General features: G+C 42.8%; 1 protein-coding gene across 3 annotated transcripts in view; it reads left to right on the top strand.

Annotated features, from left to right (window-relative positions):
• Positions 1-499: 499 nt before the first annotated feature.
• LOC123995666 (sodium/potassium-transporting ATPase subunit beta-1-interacting protein 2-like) overlaps positions 500-19,614 on the top strand; it is a 190,469-nt gene continuing 171,354 nt past the window's right edge. For all 3 annotated transcript variants that reach the window (XM_046299322.1, XM_046299321.1, XM_046299323.1), the window contains exon 1: positions 500-1,151. In XM_046299322.1, coding sequence (XP_046155278.1) covers positions 1,098-1,151 — 54 coding nt within the window. In that variant the 5' untranslated portion in view covers positions 500-1,097. The remainder of the gene's footprint in view (positions 1,152-19,614) is intronic.

The following is a 19,614-nucleotide window of genomic DNA, read 5'->3' as shown; positions in this document are numbered from 1 at the left end:
GCCTCTTCCCTGTGGTGAATAACACTGCGTGCGGTTCATTCATTCTGGAGCGTCAGATGGTGGGGCTGGCGACCGTGCAACTTGCACCGCGTCTCTCTTTCGTCTCTCTTTTTACTGGGCTGTCTGTGCCACCAACCATATATCCAGTATAGGACAGTCATGCTCTGTGTGTAAGCGAAACATGTTTTATTTCCAACAGGGGACAATTATCGGTTTTGAAATCCAGCCAACTGAGGATGCACAGCGCTGCTGAGGAGGATAGTAGTAGGACTCTGTTCAGCTCCACCGATTTCAGACAACGACGGGAATTCTCATATTCGCGGTATGCCTCCTATTGAGAGAGAGTAAAGCAGGGAAAGAAAATAACGTCTGACCACATTGGATTCTACACTGTCCCTTTGACTTTCTGTGTGAAAACTAAATGGTGCTAGTTAGTTGCACACTAGTACCCGACCAACCCGATAGTGGAGGGAGGAGCGATGAGAAGAACCCCACAACACTGGCTTGCTTTGTTTCTCAGCAAAGGACCCTTTCAGAAATAGGCTGATACTATTAATTTCTTCAAGTGGCACTGTGTTTGCCTAATGCCGACTGGCACTTTATTCTGGACCATGTACAGTATGATCGAACATTAATTGTAAACGTTTTTCAGATTCTTTCATTCTGGTTTATGGATTATCCATGGACTGATCATTCAGACGTATAATAACCAGATCAAAATACTACTAATTAAGAACTGACCGACTTTCTGAATTTTGAACATCCGGACATGTAATTCAAACTATTCCAGTATTTGTTGAAATAGGATTATCAAATTGTTGAACCAATCATAATTGTCTTCGTCTATTTCTGCTTGGATACCCGTCGATTGTAATATAGACAAAAGTAAATACGGAGGGGAGTTAATGGGTATGTCAACAAGACTACAGCTTTGACTGAAAACCATCTGGAATTGTGGAATTGGACCTCCTGAAACGTACTCTGCTTTAAAGTGCGGTCGCGTCATTGCAACTGCCCAGGCCAACAGCGCAGATATTTGGGGATTTGAGAGTTACAGTGACCCACGTGGAGCAGAGATCCAAAGTGGACAGTACACCATGGGTTGTTGCAGTGGCAGATGCACGCTGGCCTTTATATGTGGCATACAATTGGTGAGTTCATGATCTTAATGATTTCATGCATAATGGATTTCTCTTAGGGCAGGCTGGTCTCATAGACTCGACGTAACATAGTATACGGGAGACTCAAATAATTATGATATGTTACCTATGGTATAGTTACATAAGGCAGAGGGTTACTTAAAGGAATACTTTGGGATTTTGGCAACGAGGCCCTTTATCTACTTCCCCAGAGGCAGATGAACTAGTGGATACAATTAGTATATTTCTGCATCCAGTATGAAGGAAGTTAGAGGTAGTTTCACAAGCTAATAATAACTTGCATTAGCACAATGACTTGAAGTCTATGGGTATCACTTTAAGGCTAACACGAAAGGAGAGTGGTTTATCAGGGTGGATGGGTAAGCATATAACACTATTGTCTAGCAATCCAAAGGTTGCATGTTTGAATTTCATCACAGACAACTTTAGCATTTTAGCTCATTTGCAACTTTGCAGCTGCTTATGACTTTTTAGCTACTTTTTCAATTACTTAGCATGTTAGCTAGCCCTTTAACCTAACTCCTAACCCTAACCTTAACCCTAACCCCTAGCCTAGCTAACGTTATCCCCCTAGCTAACATTAGCCACAATACATTGGAATTGGTTTTGAAGAAAATTGTGTACTGGGCACATGAAGAAAATAATTAGGTGGACACAACATTTTATTTTATTTGTGTGCCTGACATGAATTTCAAATAAGTCATTTCTGTTTATTTCACGATAATCTGTGATCGTGATCATTTCAACACACTATCAAGGAGAAAAAAATGGTCCAGCGTGGGAGTCTCAAGGAAAAAAATGCCATGGCTGTTTCTTGGTCCCAGTTCGACCCCGGCAAGAGGCATATACTGGGCTAGTTCCCTCTCCAAAAAAATACAGCCACACCCTCAATAGTCCACTTCACTTGACATCAGCCAATGAATCTGATTAACTTCTCCAGGTAACTTTGGCAAAGCATAATACAGCATCAGTTCCAGTAGCCTACATTTGAGTTGTTGATGACAGCATTATCAGCTGCATCCCATCTAATTCCACATTATTCCTGCAGCCTTCTGTAATAAAACCTCAACATGACTCAAGGCGTTAGGCATTTCTAAATGTGACTATGGAAGGGAGCCATTTACAAAAACACCCCAGCCCCTCCATTTCACCATGCTTCCCTGGCATCAGCCCCCAGTGGTACAGCTGGTAAGGAGCCTCTTGTGCGTGTAGTCAGTGAGCACCGGGAGGAGCAGTGTGAGCGCAAACCTTTGTGTAATTCAACACTCCAAATGATCCTATTCCCACTCTCCTCTGAGTTGTGATGATCAAATGATCCGCTTGAACTCTGAATTGTGGATTCGGTCGTACTAGGCCACTGGCGATTTTCCAGTTATTGATTTAGCACAGAGGAGTTGACTTTTAGGATGGCATACCCTGCTGTAGGCTGTAGTGAAGTGACCAGCTAGTACCCTCATGCATCTCCCAAAAGCAACCCGGACTCAGGGGTAGCGTAACATAGTAAACGAAAATGCTGGACTCTCAAATTAGTAAAATATGTTAAGTTGGTATTAATATGTGGATGTCCATCGTAAATTCCGTATGATATGTTATGCATTACAATTCATACACAATGGTACGAAGTAAATCAAATCAAATCAAATTGTATTTGTTACATACACATGGTTAGCAGATGTTAATGCAAGTGTAGCGAAATGCTTGTGCTTCTAGTTCCGACAATGCAGTAATAACCAACAAGTAATCTAACTAACAATTCCAAAACTACTGTCTTATACACAGTGTAAGGGGATAAACAGGGGATGAATAGGCAGTGGCTCGGGTGGTTGTTGTCCTTGATGATCTTTATGGCCTTCCTGTAACATCGGGTGGTGTAGGTGTCCTGGAGGGCAGGTAGTTTGCCCCCCGGTGATGCGTTGTGCAGACCTCACTACCCTCTGGAGAGCCTTACGGTTGAGGGCGGAGCAGTTGCCGTACCAGGCGGTGATACAGCCCGCCAGGATACTCTCGATTGTGCATCTGTAGAAGTCTGTGAGTGCTTTTGGTGACAAGCCAAATTTCTTCAGCCTCCTGAGGTTGAAGAGGCGCTGCTGCGCCTTCTTCACAATGCTGTCTGTGTGAGTGGACCAATTCAGTTTGTCTGTGATGTGTATGCAGAGGACCTTAAAACTTGCTACCCTCTCCACTACTGTTCCATCGATGTGGATAGGGAGGTGTTCCCTCTGCTGTTTCCTGAAGTCCACAATCATCTCCTTAGTTTTGTTGACGTTGAGTGTGAGGTTATTTTCCTGACACCACACTCTGAGGGCCCTCACCTCCTCCCTGTAGGCCGTCTCATCGTTGTTGGTAATCAAGCCTACCACTGTTGTGTCGTCCGCAAACTTGATGATTGAGTTGGAGGTGTGCGTGGCCACGCAGTCGTGGGTGAACAGGGAGTACAGGAGAGGGCTCAGAACGCACCCTTGTGGGGCCCCAGTGTTGAGGATCAGCGGGGAGGAGATGTTGTTGCCTACCCTCACCACCTGGGGGCGGCCCGTCAGGAACTCCAGTACCCAGTTGCACAGGGCGGGGTCGAGACCCAGGGTCTCGAGCTTGATGACGAGCTTGGAGGGTACTATGGTGTTGAATACCGAGCTGTAGTCGATGAACAGCATTCTCACATAGCTATTCCTCTTGTCCAGATGGGTTAGGGCAGTGTGCAGTGTGGTTGAGATTGCATCGTCTTTGGACCTATTTGGGCGGTAAGCAAATTGGAGTGGGTCTAGGGTGTCAGGTAGGGTGGAGGTGATATTGTCCTTGACTAGTCTCTCAAAGCACTTCATGATGACGGAAGTGAGTGCTACGGGGCGGTAGTCGTTTAGCTCATTTACCTTAGCTTTCTTGGGAACAGGAACAATGGTGGCCCTCTTGAAGCATGTGGGAACAGCAGACTGGTATAGGGATTGATTGAATATGTCCGTAAACACACCGGCCAGCTGGTCTGCGCATGCCCTGAGGGCGCGGCTGGGGATGCCGTCTGGGCCTGCAGCCTTGCGAGGGTTAACACGTTTAAATGTCTTACTCACCTCGGCTGCAGTGAAGGAGAGACCGCATGTTTTCGTTGCAGGCTGTGTCAGTGGCACTGTATTGTCCTCGAAGCGGGCAAAAAAATTATTTAGTCTGCCTGGGAGCAAGACATCCTGGTCCGTGACGGGGCTGGCTTTCTTCCTGTAGTCCGTGATTGACTGTAGACCCTGCCACATGCCTCTTGTGTCTGAGCCGTTGAATTGAGATTCTACTTTGTCTTTGTACTGACGCTTAGCTTGTTTGATAGCCGTGTGGAGGGAATAGCTGCACTGTTTGTATTCGGTCATGTTACCAGACACCTTGCCCTGATTAAAAGCAGTGGTTCGCGCTTTCAGTTTCACGCGAATGCTGCCATCAATCCACGGTTTCTGGTTTGGGAATGTTTTAATCGTTGCTATGGGAACGACATCTTCAACGCACGTTCTAATGAACTCGCACACCGAATCAGCGTATTCATCAATATTGTTAACTGATGCAATACGAAACATATCCCAGTCCACGTGATGGAAGCAGTCTTGGAGTGTGGAGTCAGCTTGGTCGGACCAGCGTTGGACAGACCTCAGCGTGGGAGCCTCTTGTTTTAGTTTCTGTCTGTAGGCAGGGATCAACAAAATGGAGTCATGGTCAGCTTTTCCAAAAGGGGGGCGGGGCAGGGCCTTATATGTGTCGCGGAAGTTAGAGTAACAATGATCCAAGGTTTTTCCACCCCTGGTTGCACAATCGATATGCTGATAAAATTTAGGGAGTCTTGTACATGATATGTATGATATGTTACAAATTCAATTGAGGTGGTTAACGTTAACTAGGCTAAGGGTTAAGGTTAGGGTTAATGTTAGAGCTAGGGGATAAAATAAAATGTTATTCATCACATGTTTCGTTAACAACAGATGTAGACAAACAGTGAAATGCTTACTCACAGGCCGTTCCCAACAATGTAGAGAGAAAGAACAGAAAAAGAATGCAAAAGTAAAACGTGTAATAATAAAACGTATAATAAATACACAATGAGTAACAATAACTTGGCTTTATACACAGGGTACCAGTACGTAAGTTGATGTGCAAGTGTACGAGGTAATTGAGGTAGATATGTACATATAACTAGGAATAAAGTGACAGATAATAAACAGTAACAGTTGTGTATGTGACGACAGAAAAAAGTTTGTGCAAAAAGGGTCAATGTCCAGGTAGCTATCCAGGACACCATTTTTGATATCTCTGTGTCCAGTATGAAGGAAGTCAAAGGTAGTTTTGCGAGCCAATTCCATCTAGCGTTGACTGGAAATGACTCATCCGCCACCAATGTAAGTAGTTGCAACATACAGTACCAGTCAAAGTTTGGACACACCTACTCATTGCAGGGTTTTTATTTATTTGTACAATTTCCTACATTGTAGAATAATAGTGAAGACATCAAAACTATAGAATAACACATATGGAGTCAGGTAGTAACCAAAAAAGTGTTAAACAAATCAAAATATATTTGAGATTTGTCACAGTAGCCACCCTTTGCCTTGTTGACAACTTTGCACACTCTTGGCATTCTCTCAACTAGCTTCATGAGGTAGTCACCTGGATTGCATTTCAATTAACAGGTGTGCGCCTTGTTAAAAGTTCATTTGTTGAATTTCATTCCTTCTTAATGTGTTTGAGTCAATCAGTTGTGATGTGATGGAAGGCAGGGGTGGTATACAGAAGATAGCCTTATTTGGTAAAATACCAAGTCCATATTATGGCAAGAACAGCTCAAATAACAAAGAGAAACAACGGTCCATCATTACTTTAAAACATGAAGGTCAGTAAATGAAGGTCAGAACATTTCAAGACCTTTTAGAGTTTCTTCAAGTTCAGTCTCAAAAACCATCAGTGCTATGATGCAACTGGCTCTCATGAGGATCGCCACAGGAGAGGAAGACCCATAGTTACCTCTGCTGCAGAGGATAAGTTAATTAGAGTTAACTGCACCTCAGAGGAGACTGTGTGAATCAGGCCTTCATGGTCGAATTGTTTAAAAGACATCACTGCTGAAGGTACTAATAAAAAAAAGAGACTTGCTTGGGCCAAGAAACACAAGCAATGGACATTAGACCAGTGGAAATCTGTCCTTTGGTCTGATTTGTCCAAATGTGAGATATTTGGTTCCAACCGCCATGTCTTTGTGATATGCAGAGTAGGTGAACGGATGATCTACGCATTTGTGGTTCCCACCGTGAAGCATGGAGGAGGAAGTGTGATGGTGTGGGGATGCTTTGCTGGTCACAATGTCTGTAATTTATTTAGAATTCAAGGCACACTTAACTAGCATTACTACCACTGCATTCTGCAGCGATACTCCATCCCATCTGGTTTGCGCTTAGTGGGACTATCATTTTTCAACAGCACAATGATCCAACACATATCCAGGTTGTATAAGGGTTATTTGACCAAGGTGATTGATGGAGTGCTGCATCAGATGACCTGGTGTCCACAATCCCCTGACCTCAACCCGATTGAGATGATTTGGACCGCAGAGTGAAGGAAAAGCAGCCAACAAGTGCTCAGCATAAGTGGGAACTCCTTCAAGACTGTTGGAAAAGCATTCCTCATGAAGCTGGTTGAGAGAATGCCAAGAGTGTGCAAAGCTGTCATCAAGGCAAAGGGGTGGCTACTTTGAAGAATCTCAAATATAAACAAATCAAAATATATTTTAACAATTTTTTGTTTATTACATGATTCCATGTGTTATTTCATAGCTTTGATGTCATCACTATTTTTCTACAATGTAGAAAATAGTTTTTTATTCTTATATATCTGGCATGTTTAGGTGTGTCCAAACTTTTGACTGGTACTGTATATATTTGATCAAACATAGAATTGTACCTTTACTGCTACAGCCCAATAAAAACACATTGAATAACACATTAAAAAAATGGCAAAACAAACAGACCAAAAAATAAATCAGGAGGAACAAGGTTTTGAAATGACTGTCCTGTATCTAGGAGTTATCAGAAAGCTCAGGAAATAATATTTAACCCCTTTTTTTATTTGGTCCTGTGACACTTGGGGGTCGTAGAGCAAAACAGAGAACACTACCCCTTTCCATAGTGGGGTCATATTAGTTTGTATCCCAAACCGTTCAGACTTTTTTCATGAGAAGACCGACTTTTGGGATGTCTCCTAGTCTGACAAACAGTGCTGTAGCTCTGCCACTTTCCACCGCAGACATAGGCGGGTCCGGTGGATTGAGACACAGCCCAAGCAGATATCTCTAGCTTAATCAGACGGCTTTTGATCGGGATGTTTTCATTATTTTAATTAGATTGACACATGGGTGCATCAATCGACTCTAGGGTTTTTAAAGTAACCTAATGCCTTCATCTGTGATTGAAATGCCGGGAACACAAAAAAACGTGTGGTGGAGGGGAATATTGTTTTTGTGTGTATCTGTCACGAATTTCGCATATGTAATTTGTGTCTATTTCACGATAATTTGTGATATTCGGTTGGATCATTTTGAGTGAAAAACACAAGTTAGACATGCCGACTCAGCTATGAATGTATCAGTCCATTTGGTATTTGCCCCGAAATGCCAGATGGCCAGTCCGCCCTTGGCCTCTTGTTTCACTACTCTTATGAGGATGTTCTTCAATTAAAAATGGTTAATTGTTCACTTTCAAACATAGCCCTTGCCAACAACATTAAATAGTATCTGCCTGATAGTTTTCATTAAAACACTCATTGCTATACTATAGCCTACTCAGCCAAATGCAGGTTAGATTTCAAGGAACCAGATTATATTCATGGTCAAGGCAAGCTCCTTTGAGCTTCATGGTCCATTGTCATTATTTTGGAGATCAGCCTCCATATGAAACTATAGGCCCTATTATAACAAGGTGTTGCATGAGTAGGCTACTATCTCTCATTCCATGTATGTCACAATGTGTCCTATAGACTACAGTGACTCACTGTCACTTAACTGATAGTAGATGGTGGTGACCATGTCAACACCATCCACCAGCTGGTACATATGATGAATCACCCTTGCGTGATGGGTCACATGACATTTGCCAAGTCTTGTTTAGCACACCCCTTAAGAATGTGCAGATGGCTATTTTGTGTGTACAGTATGTGTGTGTACACATTAGTGATGCATGAGTTGACTCATATACCGCAGCCCCCGTGGTTATTTCCGCAGGGCGGGCATTTTTAGAGTCATGATGGGTGGGTGGGTTGAATAAAGAGAAAACAATACCTTTAAAAATCCATAAATGTATCATTCTTGTGCAATTTATCTTTTTTTTAAACAATTTTCTTAAATTATGTTAAGCTATCTGGCATTAGTGTGTAAGCCTAAGCTTTAAGGCATAACTGTATGCATGCCAAATAGCCTACACGCCAATTGCCAAATGCTTTTGGGAAGGGCAGAAAAAGTTAATGTTCGATCCACGGAGGCAAAAAGAACGATGTCGGAGTTTAATTCGATAAGAGAAAAGCTGTGAAATGGAGAGTTGAAAATAAAGAGAAGGGGGGACAGGAAAGTCATGTTTGGGAAAGGTTTGGTGAAGTGCTAAAATAGGATGATAGCAGCAGGATATGTTCTATGTTATATTTGAGCCGCTATACAACTTTGAAAGTCACAAGCAGGGGACTTCAAATACTGTAAGCCTATCAAATACTGTAAGCCCATGGCACGTCAAGGGAACTGTAGCCTACTGTTCAGATGGGTTGAATGGAAACTGAACTCTGGACACTGACTGTAGGTCTATAACCTCTCAAGTAGCCTTAATATTAACTCCTGCAGAATTAATATTTTTTTGCAGTTAAATTATAACAGGGACAAGAGTGGAAAAATATAATTTATTTCTTTTAGCATCTTGAGAGAATGTGAACATGCAATTAGATACCATCTGTAGAGGCGCTGTCTTTATCAACATCATAAAAGCTGATCATATTTCAACCACAAAATATGCATCCAAGCCAAACTGAAATCTTATCAGAAACGTGTTTGGTCGTTTTAACAGCTTTCTATTTCCTTTCAACCAGTCATTTGCAACTGATGTCATTTGGAAATTTTGCACTGAAAATCTTCTCAGTTTTTTTTATTATTGCATTTTATCCCCGGTCCCTGAAAGAAGCAGAGATGACAGAGAACATTACTGATGTTAACTAGGTTGAAGAATACATTCTATTGATTTATAACATTATTCTGGTGAGCAAGGGTTTATTTGGTCTTCTACGGCAACATATAATGACTGAAAAGAAACTGTATGTATCTAATTATAGACAAGTTGCCCCCAAAAAATTATAGGCAGAAACATATAGAAATCAGGCAAACATTATTCCGCCGTCTCTGACTGTAGTCCACATCCCATTTTCTATATTAGCTGGTTAGGGTTGGGTGCGTGCCTCAGATTTTCATCTGAGGATGGGTTATTAGCAATTGTGGGCGGGTGAACAAACAGCCGACCTGAGCAGTAGTGTACATGTCTTATAGCCGGGCGGCTGTTAGAGAGACTCAGCCGAGGCGCAGTGGGCGAAGCCACCCCCTGAAGTCTGTTAATTACAACTCCCAGTCTTCCTAGCTGGAGACCTAGCATTCGGTCTGCTCTGGTCACATTGTTAGCAGACGGCTGTACTTTTACAGAACATGATAAGCCACCTCCTTTCAAAAAGGCTTTTAGGCTTCTCTTAGCACCGACTATGTTGGTTGTAGTGGAAAAAGTCTGCCTATGTGTAACTTAAAGATTATTTATACTTTTCGCATGTTCTGAAGAATAATGTACGCAGTAGGCCCCACAGACACTGTTCTGCACAATGATTGGTGTTTGAAGAAGGAGATAGTTTGAGAAGGTACCACAGGACAGCTGTGTCTGAGAGCCCACACTGGAGTTGTTCTGATCGCATGGACACCATGTCCAGCCTCACCCACAGATACCCCTGTGATCAATGAGCTCTCATGCACACAGCGCTGGAGATAACCTTTCCCAATCCCCCTGACTGCATACAGCCAGACACAGCCTGCTTGCTCCCCAACACGGATCCATCAGTATTTCAAAGCACTGCTGCGGTGTCATAAAGCTGGAGTAGGAATGCATCCTCATCCACTGGGCCGCTTTTTAGCAGCGGCTACATTTAGTGTTTCGTTAATGCTCTGAAGCAGCAGCTGGAATTTTTAAACACTTGTGGGCATGCTCTCTAATTTCCTCCCAGAAAATGTTTCCTCCAGTCGTTAGGAAAGCCCTGTTAGGCTTATTTCATCATCTGTGCTTTTCCCTTTACCTCAAGCTGACTGCTTGACCTTGGCTGATGTCAGAACTTGTAAACAGTTTTGTAAACCATTTTATGTGTATTGATTTAGAATAGGAATTATGCACCAAAACAGTAGGCTACATAAGTATTGCAATATTTATGCATGCGCCTTGATTAGACCATTTGAACGTAACAGTTTATCATACTCGGCCTTTCAAGCATTACCTCTCACTTAGTAGATTTGGAAACACAACACTCAAACAACCCAGAACAAATGCTCTCGTGCTCTCAAAGTGACTTCAAATGGACAATGTGTCACCCAACAATATAATCCATGCTAAATAACCATGACGAAAATATTTTAAAAGTGTTAATAAACTCAGCTGCGTTTTTCATTTTGTTTGTGCATCAAACCGTGTTTCAGAATGGATGTTAATTTGATGCTAATTCCCACAGAAGACTGAGCAAGGATTAAAAAGAGATTGTGCTGTTCAAGTGTATGACATTTACCAATTTATAAAAAACGAAGAAGACCTGTTCATGTTTTTTCTAATCATGACATAATGCAGGGATTATTTACCTCTTTTGATCCTGCCTTTGATCCTCTCAGATATGATTCATTTTTCATTCACTACCCCATCGCGTGCACATTGAATTGCCATATAGTTTACGGGATATTTCCTCTACCATGAGGCTATTTTTGAGAACACTCAAGTTGGCTTCACACTACATCAGTTATCACTATTAATGTCACATTGCTGGTATGTTCCAGTGAAAATAGCTTCGCATTAGTTTGTTTTCATATGTGATAGTACTTGAACACAGGGGCGTAACTTTCACTGGGGACGAGGGGGGCACATGTCTCCCCCACATTCTGAAATACATTTTTTGTCCTCCCCCGCCCAGTTTTATCATTGGTATGAGATACAAAACGAGGCAACAATGGGCTTTAGGACCATGGGGACGCCTCCAAGCAGTCGGGTAGGCTGTTTGGAATATTTATCCGGCTAGATAAAAATACATAGATATATATTATGTTCCCCCACTTCTAAAACCAAAGTTGCGTCCCTGCTTGAACATATGACTAGACTCTGTCGAAGACGCTTGGGCCTTATTTTCAGTGGTATTGTTAACAAACACACCCCCATAAAGAAAATTAGAATTAAAAACAGGTTCAGCCCCTGGTTTGACCGTGATCTTGAAGAATTACACCACCTCAAGAATTGCATTTGGCGAATGGCTCGGCACACGCATACTCAGGCTGACTGGCTTTCAAATCCAATCAAACTGTATTTGCCACATGCGCCGAATACAACAAGTGTAGACTTTACCGTGTAATGCTTACTTACAAGCCCTTAACCAACAGTGTAGACTTTACCGTGTAATGCTTACTTACAAGCCCTTAACCAACATTGTAGACTTTACCGTGTAATGCTTACTTACAAGCCCTTAACCAACAGTGTAGACTTTACCGTGTAATGCTTACTTACAAGCCCTTAACCAACAGTGCAGCCCTTTACCAACAGTGCAGTTCAAGAAGAAGAAAATATTTACCAAGTAGACTAAAATAAAAAGTAACAATAAAAAGTAACACAATAAGAAGGCTATATACAGGGGGCACCGGTACCGAGTCAGTGTGCAGGGGTACAGGCTAGTTGAGGTAATCTGTACATGTAGATGGGGGCGAAGTGGCTATAGGTAACAAACAAACAGCGAGTAACAGCAGTGTACAAGGGGGGTGTCAGTGAAAATTGTCCGGAGGCGAATTTTATAAATTGTTCAGCAGCGCCTTACCGTTTGGTTTGGTGTTAGAAGCTGTTGAGGAGCCTGTAGGTAGACTTGGCGCTGCGGTACCGCTTGCCATGCCGTAGCACAGAAAACAGTCTATAACTTGACTGGAGTCTCTGACAATGTTATGGGCTTTCCTTTGACACCGCCTATTATATAGGTTTTGGATGGCAGGAAGCTTGGCCCCAGTGATGTACTGGGCCGTTCGCACGACCCTCTGTTGCGTCTTACCGATGCCGAGCAGTTTACATACCAGGCGGTGATGCAACCGGTCAGTATGCTCTTGATGGTGCAGCTGTAGAACCTTTTGAGGATCTGCGGGCCCATGCCAAATCTCCTTCAGTCTCCTGATGGGAAAAAGGTTTTGTCATGCCCTCTTCACGACTGTCTTGGTATGTTTGGACCATGATAGTTCGTTGGTGATGTGGACACCAAGGAACTTGAAATTATCGACCCGCTCCACAACAGCCCCGTCTATGTTAATGGGTGCCTGTCCGGCCTGCCTTTTCCTGTAGTCCATGATCAGCTCCTCTGTCTTGCTCACATTGAGGGAGAGGTTGTTTTCCTGGCACCACACTGCTAGTTCTCTGACTTCCTCCCTATAGGCCGTCTCATCGTTGTCAGTGACCAGGCCTACCACTGTTGTGTCGTCAGCAAACTTAATGATGGTGTTGGAGTCTTGTTTGGCCACACAGTCGTGGGTGAACAGGGAATACACGAGGGGACTAAGTACAACCCCTGAGGGGCCTCAGTGTTAAGGAACAGCATGGCAGACATATTGTTGCCTACTTTTACCACCTGGGGGCAGCCCGTCAGGAAGTCCAGGATCCAGTTGCAGAGGGAGGTGTTTAGTCCCAGCGTCCTTAGCTCAGTGATGAGCTTCGTGGGCACTATGTTTAAAAAGAAACTGAGCTGTAGTTAATGAACAGCATTCTCACATAGGTGTTCCTTTTGTCCAGGTTAGAAATGGAAGTGTGCAGTGAATGTTTGTGAATGTTGATCTGTTTAAAGGTTTTGTTCACATCGGCTACCGAGAGCGTTATGGCACAGTCATCCAGAAGAGCTGGTGCTCTTGTGCATGCTTCAGTGTTGCTTGCATCGAAGCGAACATAAAAGGCATTTAGCTCATCTGGTAGGTTCGCTTCACTTGGCAGCTCGCGTCTGGGTTTCCCTTTGTAGTCCGTAATAGTTTGCAAGCCCTGCCACATCCGACGAGAGGCAGAGCCGGTGTAGTAGGATTCAATCAAATTCCTGTATTGACGCTTTGCTTGTTTGAGGGCATTTCGTTCAAGTAAATGAGAAATAAGTGCACTCTTTGGCAATCTGTAAGGCCAAAGTTATTTACTTTAAGAAGCAGTTCTCTCTCTGTGGGTTTAACCCCACAAAGTTCTGGAAAACAGTTAAAGACCCAGAGAATAAACCCTCCTCTTCACAGCTGCCCATGTCCCTTAATGCTCTTTAATCACCACTTCATTAAGTCAGGATTCCAATTTGACTCAGCCATGCCTCCTTTCCCGTCCAACATCTACTCATCTCCTGTCCCTTCTAAGCGACTATCCCCGATGCCTCTCCCTCTTTTTCCCCTGCCCCGCTACAAAGTTTCTCCCTGCAGACAGTCACTGACTCTGAAGTGCTAAAGGAGCCCCTGAAACTTGACCGAAATAAACATCTGGGTCAGATGGTTTAGACCCTTTCTTCTTTAAGGTTGCTGCCCCTATCATCGCCAAGCCAATCTACAACCTTTTTAACCTGTCTCTCCTTTCTGGGGAGGTTCCAATTGCTTGGAATGCAGCCACGGTTCATCCTTTATTTAAAGGGGGAGATAAAGCTGATCCTAACTGTTATAGGCCTGTTTCTATTTTACCCTGTTTATCAAGTGTTGGAAAAACTTGTCAATAATCAACTGACTGGCTTTCTTGTAGTCTATAGTATTCTCTTGGGTATGCAATCTGGCTTCTGCTCAGGTTATGGATGTGTCACTGCAACCTTAAAGGTCCTCAATGATGTCGCCATTGCCCTTGATTCTAAGCAATATTGTGCTTCTATTGTTATTAACTTGTCCAAAGCTTTTGATACGGTAGACCATTCCATTCTTGTTGGCCGGCTAAGGAGTATTTGTGTCTCTGAGGGGTCTTTGGGCTGGTTCGCTAACTGCCTCTCAAAGAGTGCAGTGTATGAAGTCAGAAAATCTGCTGTCTCAGACACTGCCTGTCAGCAAAGGAGTACCCCAAGGCTCGATCCTAGGCCCTACACTCTTCTCAATTTACATCAGCAACATAGCTCAGGCAGTAGGAAGCTCTCTCATCCATTTATATGCTGATGATATAGTCTAACACTCGGCTGGCCCCTCCCCGGGTTTTGTGGTAAATGCTCTACAGCAAAGCTTTCTTAGTGTCCAACAAGCTTTCTCTACCCCCTAAACCTTGTTCTGAACACCTCCAAAACAAAGGTCATGTGGTTTGGTAAGAAGAATGCCCCTCATCCCTCAGGTGTTATTACTGCCTCTGAGGGTTTAGAGCTTGAGGTAGTCACCTCATACATGTACTTGGGAGTATGTATGTCCTTCTCTCAGCACATCAAATCTGCAGGCTAAAGTTAAATCTAGACTTGGTTTCCTCTATTGTAATCGCTTCTCTTTCACCCCACCTGCCAAACTAACCCTGATTAGATGACCATCCTACCCAAGCTAGATTACGGAGACACACTTTATAAATCGGCAGGTAAGGGTGCTCTCGAGCGGCTAGATTTTCTTTACCATTCGACCATCAGATATGCCACGAATGCTCCTTATAGGACACATCACTGCACTCTATACTCCTCTGTAAACTGGTCATCTCTGTATACCCATCACAAGACCCACAGGTGGATGCTTATTTATAAAACCCTCTTAGGCCTCACTCCCCCTATCTAAGATATCTACTGCAGCCCTCATCCTCACCATACAACACCTGTTCTTCCAGTCACATTATGTGAAAGGTCCCCAAAGCACACACTTCCCTGGGTCGCTCGTCTTTTCAGTTCGCTGCAGCTAGCGACTGTAACGAGCTGCAACAAACACTCAAACTGGACAGTTTTATCTCAATCTCTTCATTCAAAGACTCCTATATTTATATTGTATTTATTTGTCATTTTCAATCCCAGGCCCCCATCCCCACAAGAGGCCTTTTGCCTTTTGGTAGGCCGTCATTGTAAATCAGAATTTGTTCTTAACTGACTTGCCTAGTTAAATAAACGTAAAATAAAAATAAAATGTAAATGAATGTTAAAATGTGAAATATGCTAGCTCCTCATCCTACCCCCTAGTGGTGTTGCCAGGTTTCTGTAGGAGCAGAGACAGCAGATCAATTTGAATAGGGTTCCTCACTAGGGTAAGTCAGCCAGGTTCCCCAGCTCTTATTGTACCATTGTTATCTGAGAGTGGTAGCTAAGCACTGCCATGGCTCATCAGCGTCGGTGTCAGGAAGGCTATGCATTAACCATTGGAAGTCAAGCTTCTGTGTTAGGCATGGAACCAATACACGAGAACACGACAACTCATCCCCCTCGTTTGTGTTGCTTCTGATGGTCTCATTGTTGTATGTTGTTAAAACAGCAGTGTGCAGCGGTGGTGCGGTGGCTGCTGGGAGAAGCAGTCTGCTGACCTGCTGGTTGCGGCTTTGGACCTTTATAAAGATAATTGGCCCTATGTTCTCTGGGTCCAGCTTTTATATCAGTGAATGTTAACTGTGTGCCCCACCCCTAGAGAAGCCTGCAGGCTGAACAAAGACAGCTGGGTAGGCTGTGAGTGTCATGAATCAAAACACTATAAATACATTTGTATTGAAAGCTGCAAACTGTCCAGAGCACTCTTCCTATACTATTCTTACATCTGATATAGCGGACATGAAAGCTGGGCTATGTTTGTAGTAATAAGATGTAATTTCCTGACTGATGTTGGCTGCTTGCAGCTGGGCTCCGTGTGGCTGCTAGATGTGGGAGGTCTGAACCTCTGCTCTTGACTGAGCCGTTGCTCTCGGTGGAGATGGTGAGCAGGAGACCTGCTCATTTACATGCTCTCCAATTACATTAATGTACTGTACATCGTAAGTACAATACATATTATGTAAAACAATTTATATCTTTCATATCAGTGCATCATTACTACAGTATTTAGGTATTATCGTATTTTCCTTAGGGAATGATGTTCTAATTAAACTGACACTAAGTTAAAGTAAGGAAGGGAAAGAACCAACAATAGGCTAATTGAATCCAGACTATAAAGCCTAGAGGTACAAAAACAAGGACAAAAAAAAAAAACGTTTAAATGCTACCCATTCAATTTTTTTCTTCTTGAATTATGTCCCAAGTGTTTATGATTCCAGAGAACAATTAGAGTGTTATTGACCAGGTTTAAATTGCATTTCTGAAAGAGCTGTAGTTAGTTAGTTCTGGGCAGTTTGCTGTGGATCATTGAAGCAGGACAGGGAAACAATTGGGAATATGTGTTTAGACTGATATTGTGAACTAATTGTTTGGGAAAATAGTAAATTGACATGTATTTATTCGCCTGTCAACACATGTACACCTCTGAATAATTAATCTGGAGAAATGTATGCACTTCACATCATATGTAGTGAACTCATCGTGTTGATGCTCTGTAAGGGTATCACTACTCTATCCACGACTCAAAGCCCACAGGATAAGCTATGTGATGTCACTTACCTCCACATCCTCTGCACTACCGATTTATTAAACGTATGCTATGCTAATCTGGCACAAAAGGTTTCTGCCACTAGTCAAAATGTCATATTTTTGTTAAGAGTATGCCCACTTTCAGCGATTACCATAAAACGTTCATCCTGACAACGTGATCCAAAAGCAAACATCAGGTGGTATCACTTCAGAACAGAGAGGAGATGCATCTACAGTACAAAATGGACACGGCCTCAAACATAACAGGTTTAGTGTAGAGTGTCGTTGAATTTCAAAATCAGATTGCCGATTCACTCTAGAGATGGGGAAAACGTCTGTGGAATGACTGGCATTAATGGTCCAAATTCCTCACCTCAGGGTCCATATCTGTCTTCTGCTCTGCAGTCCCAGTCCTGCCAACAGTACACTTATATGATATTAAGGAATATGGCGCTGCAGTGGCTGCACATGAATCATTGCATTGTGTATCTGATAAATTTGCCCTGTAATCCATTGTATACATTCAAACCTGTCATGGAGTTTAGCCAAGCAAGGTTCACTGTTAGGATGTGTTTTTCTCTGCATTTCTGTTTGAATGTCTTTCATGTCTTTAGGGATAGCACCTGTTAAATCTATCCACTGGTACAGTACAGTAGGTGGTTGCTGTCATGTTTTTCTGGTAGTTTTTCTCCCAATTGTAACATGGTAGGCCAGCTGGATTTATGCATTTGGCTTCCAACATAGTAAGGCTTTAAATTAGGCCCTGACAACAAAGCATTGCTGGTTCCAATTGTGGAAATAAGCATGTTGTGCGACAGCATTTTCACTAGCAAAAATCTGTCAACAGCTAAAAAGTTGCCATCAACTGGTTTGGAACATGACTTTAGGTTTCCAGCATTGACAGATGGCGGAATAAGTTGTTGGGCCAAATTCTCTCTCAATATTTACTGCCTTAGCTTGCAAAACCCCCTGCATTTATCCAAATGGAGATTTCTGTTTTGCCTGGTTTGTTTTTTATTGTTTATCCCTGAAGGTGAAAAGCCTATTGTTCCAAGTGAACCAATATGCTTCTTAGCAGATCGAAGGATAATTTATTTATGTAGAAATATATGTGAGTCACTGCAGAGTGGTGGCATATGTTTCATTAGGTTTTATTGTCTTATGAGACTACTAAACTGTATCCTGATGCTATAAGTAGTACCACCACAAACCATAATATAATGCAATAACAAACCTTGATTAGATTCTAACACAGGTTATTGCAATGCATTATTTCCCTCCATGCAGTCTTATCAGATCCAGACACATCTACTCATCCTTTACACTCATATTGCTGAGGGAAACTATTACACTGTAAAAATAAAAATAAAACTCTGCTACTGTCTCCACTACCTGTTCTGATTTGATTGAATCCATCCCTTCTGCACAAATTATAGAGATTATATAATGTTAGCGGAGTGGTGGCTTGTTTCTCAGCATTGGTTTTCAGCCTCTCTAGTGACTGAGGGAATTGTCAGATAGCTGTATATACAGTCATAAAGATGAAGGTAAAATATTGTTTGTAGCTTGAGTGATGGCAGGTACGTGTCACAGAAAGCTGCATGTCTATTAAGAAAACTCCTTGTCGTGGGGAAGAGCAAAATTAATTATCTCCCTGTATTGCCACGGATATCTTACAAGGCAGAAACATTTAATGACTCTTCAACATGTTATAAATCATTCAAATCTTAAAAGGTAGACTTAATGAAACGACGTTGCCACTAGAGGCACCGCAGATATTGCGACGAGTGAGATGCAAGACTTCGCTCCCACACAGTCACACACAGTATCCGCTGGTGTGCATGGGTTTGCTTTACAATGTTAGAGCTTGGTATCGGGACCAAAACAGTGGGGGAGTTTAGCCTTGCGCTTCAAAGCTCTTAGTCGTTGTGGAAATTGACCCACTCTACTGTTTACTTTCTGCACCTACCTGTATGTCATATCGCTGAGTCTACCTTTTTAACAAGACCAATACATATGAGTGCTGTGAAGGTGTGTGGGGGAAATCTCTTTACTCTAGAAAGTTTATGCCCATTGCTTTTAACCCCAGTATTCCATTAACCTCTCCTCTTAGCCCTGTCTATCTTTTTGACAGGAGGTATGCCTTCAGTACATACACGGACACTGAGATGAACCCATTGCTGCTGTCTGTTTGTTTGGGTAATTGTCCATTGAGCTGAAGTATAAAAAATGACAGTGTATCTTAGCAACAGAAGGTACCAGGTAAGAATTGCAGGAAGTACAATGTGTATAACTGCAGAGGTATTTAAATTGGACTCCAAACTTCTGACACCTCGACATGCTACATTTCTAAAACGCCCAGCTTTGTCTGACAACAACAGTGCGAGTTGGATAATAACTTTTGAATAAACTAAATGCAGTCTGCCAACCGAAGATGTTACTCAGGGTTTTTTTGTCTCCTGCTCAATCTCTTTCCAGCAATTTGTCAGCCATTTGTCAGAACCCTGTAAAACGCAATGAAAACATGTAGCTCAGTAGAGTGGATATGAGCCCACGAGGCATGTGAGAGGCAGTTGTAGAGATATGAGGGTAGGCCTGAGTGGCCACAGGTCTGAAGGCACATCAGAGGCATTCTGCGGGTTAATTATGGAAGGCCTGGGGGGGGGGTCAACAGAGCTAGCCGCTGAATGGGAATGCTAGGCAAGTG

Source organism: Oncorhynchus gorbuscha, linkage group LG14 (assembly GCF_021184085.1).
Source record: "Oncorhynchus gorbuscha isolate QuinsamMale2020 ecotype Even-year linkage group LG14, OgorEven_v1.0, whole genome shotgun sequence".
Taxonomy (NCBI): domain Eukaryota; kingdom Metazoa; phylum Chordata; class Actinopteri; order Salmoniformes; family Salmonidae; genus Oncorhynchus; species Oncorhynchus gorbuscha.
This window is presented reverse-complemented; position numbering and strand designations above follow the sequence as displayed.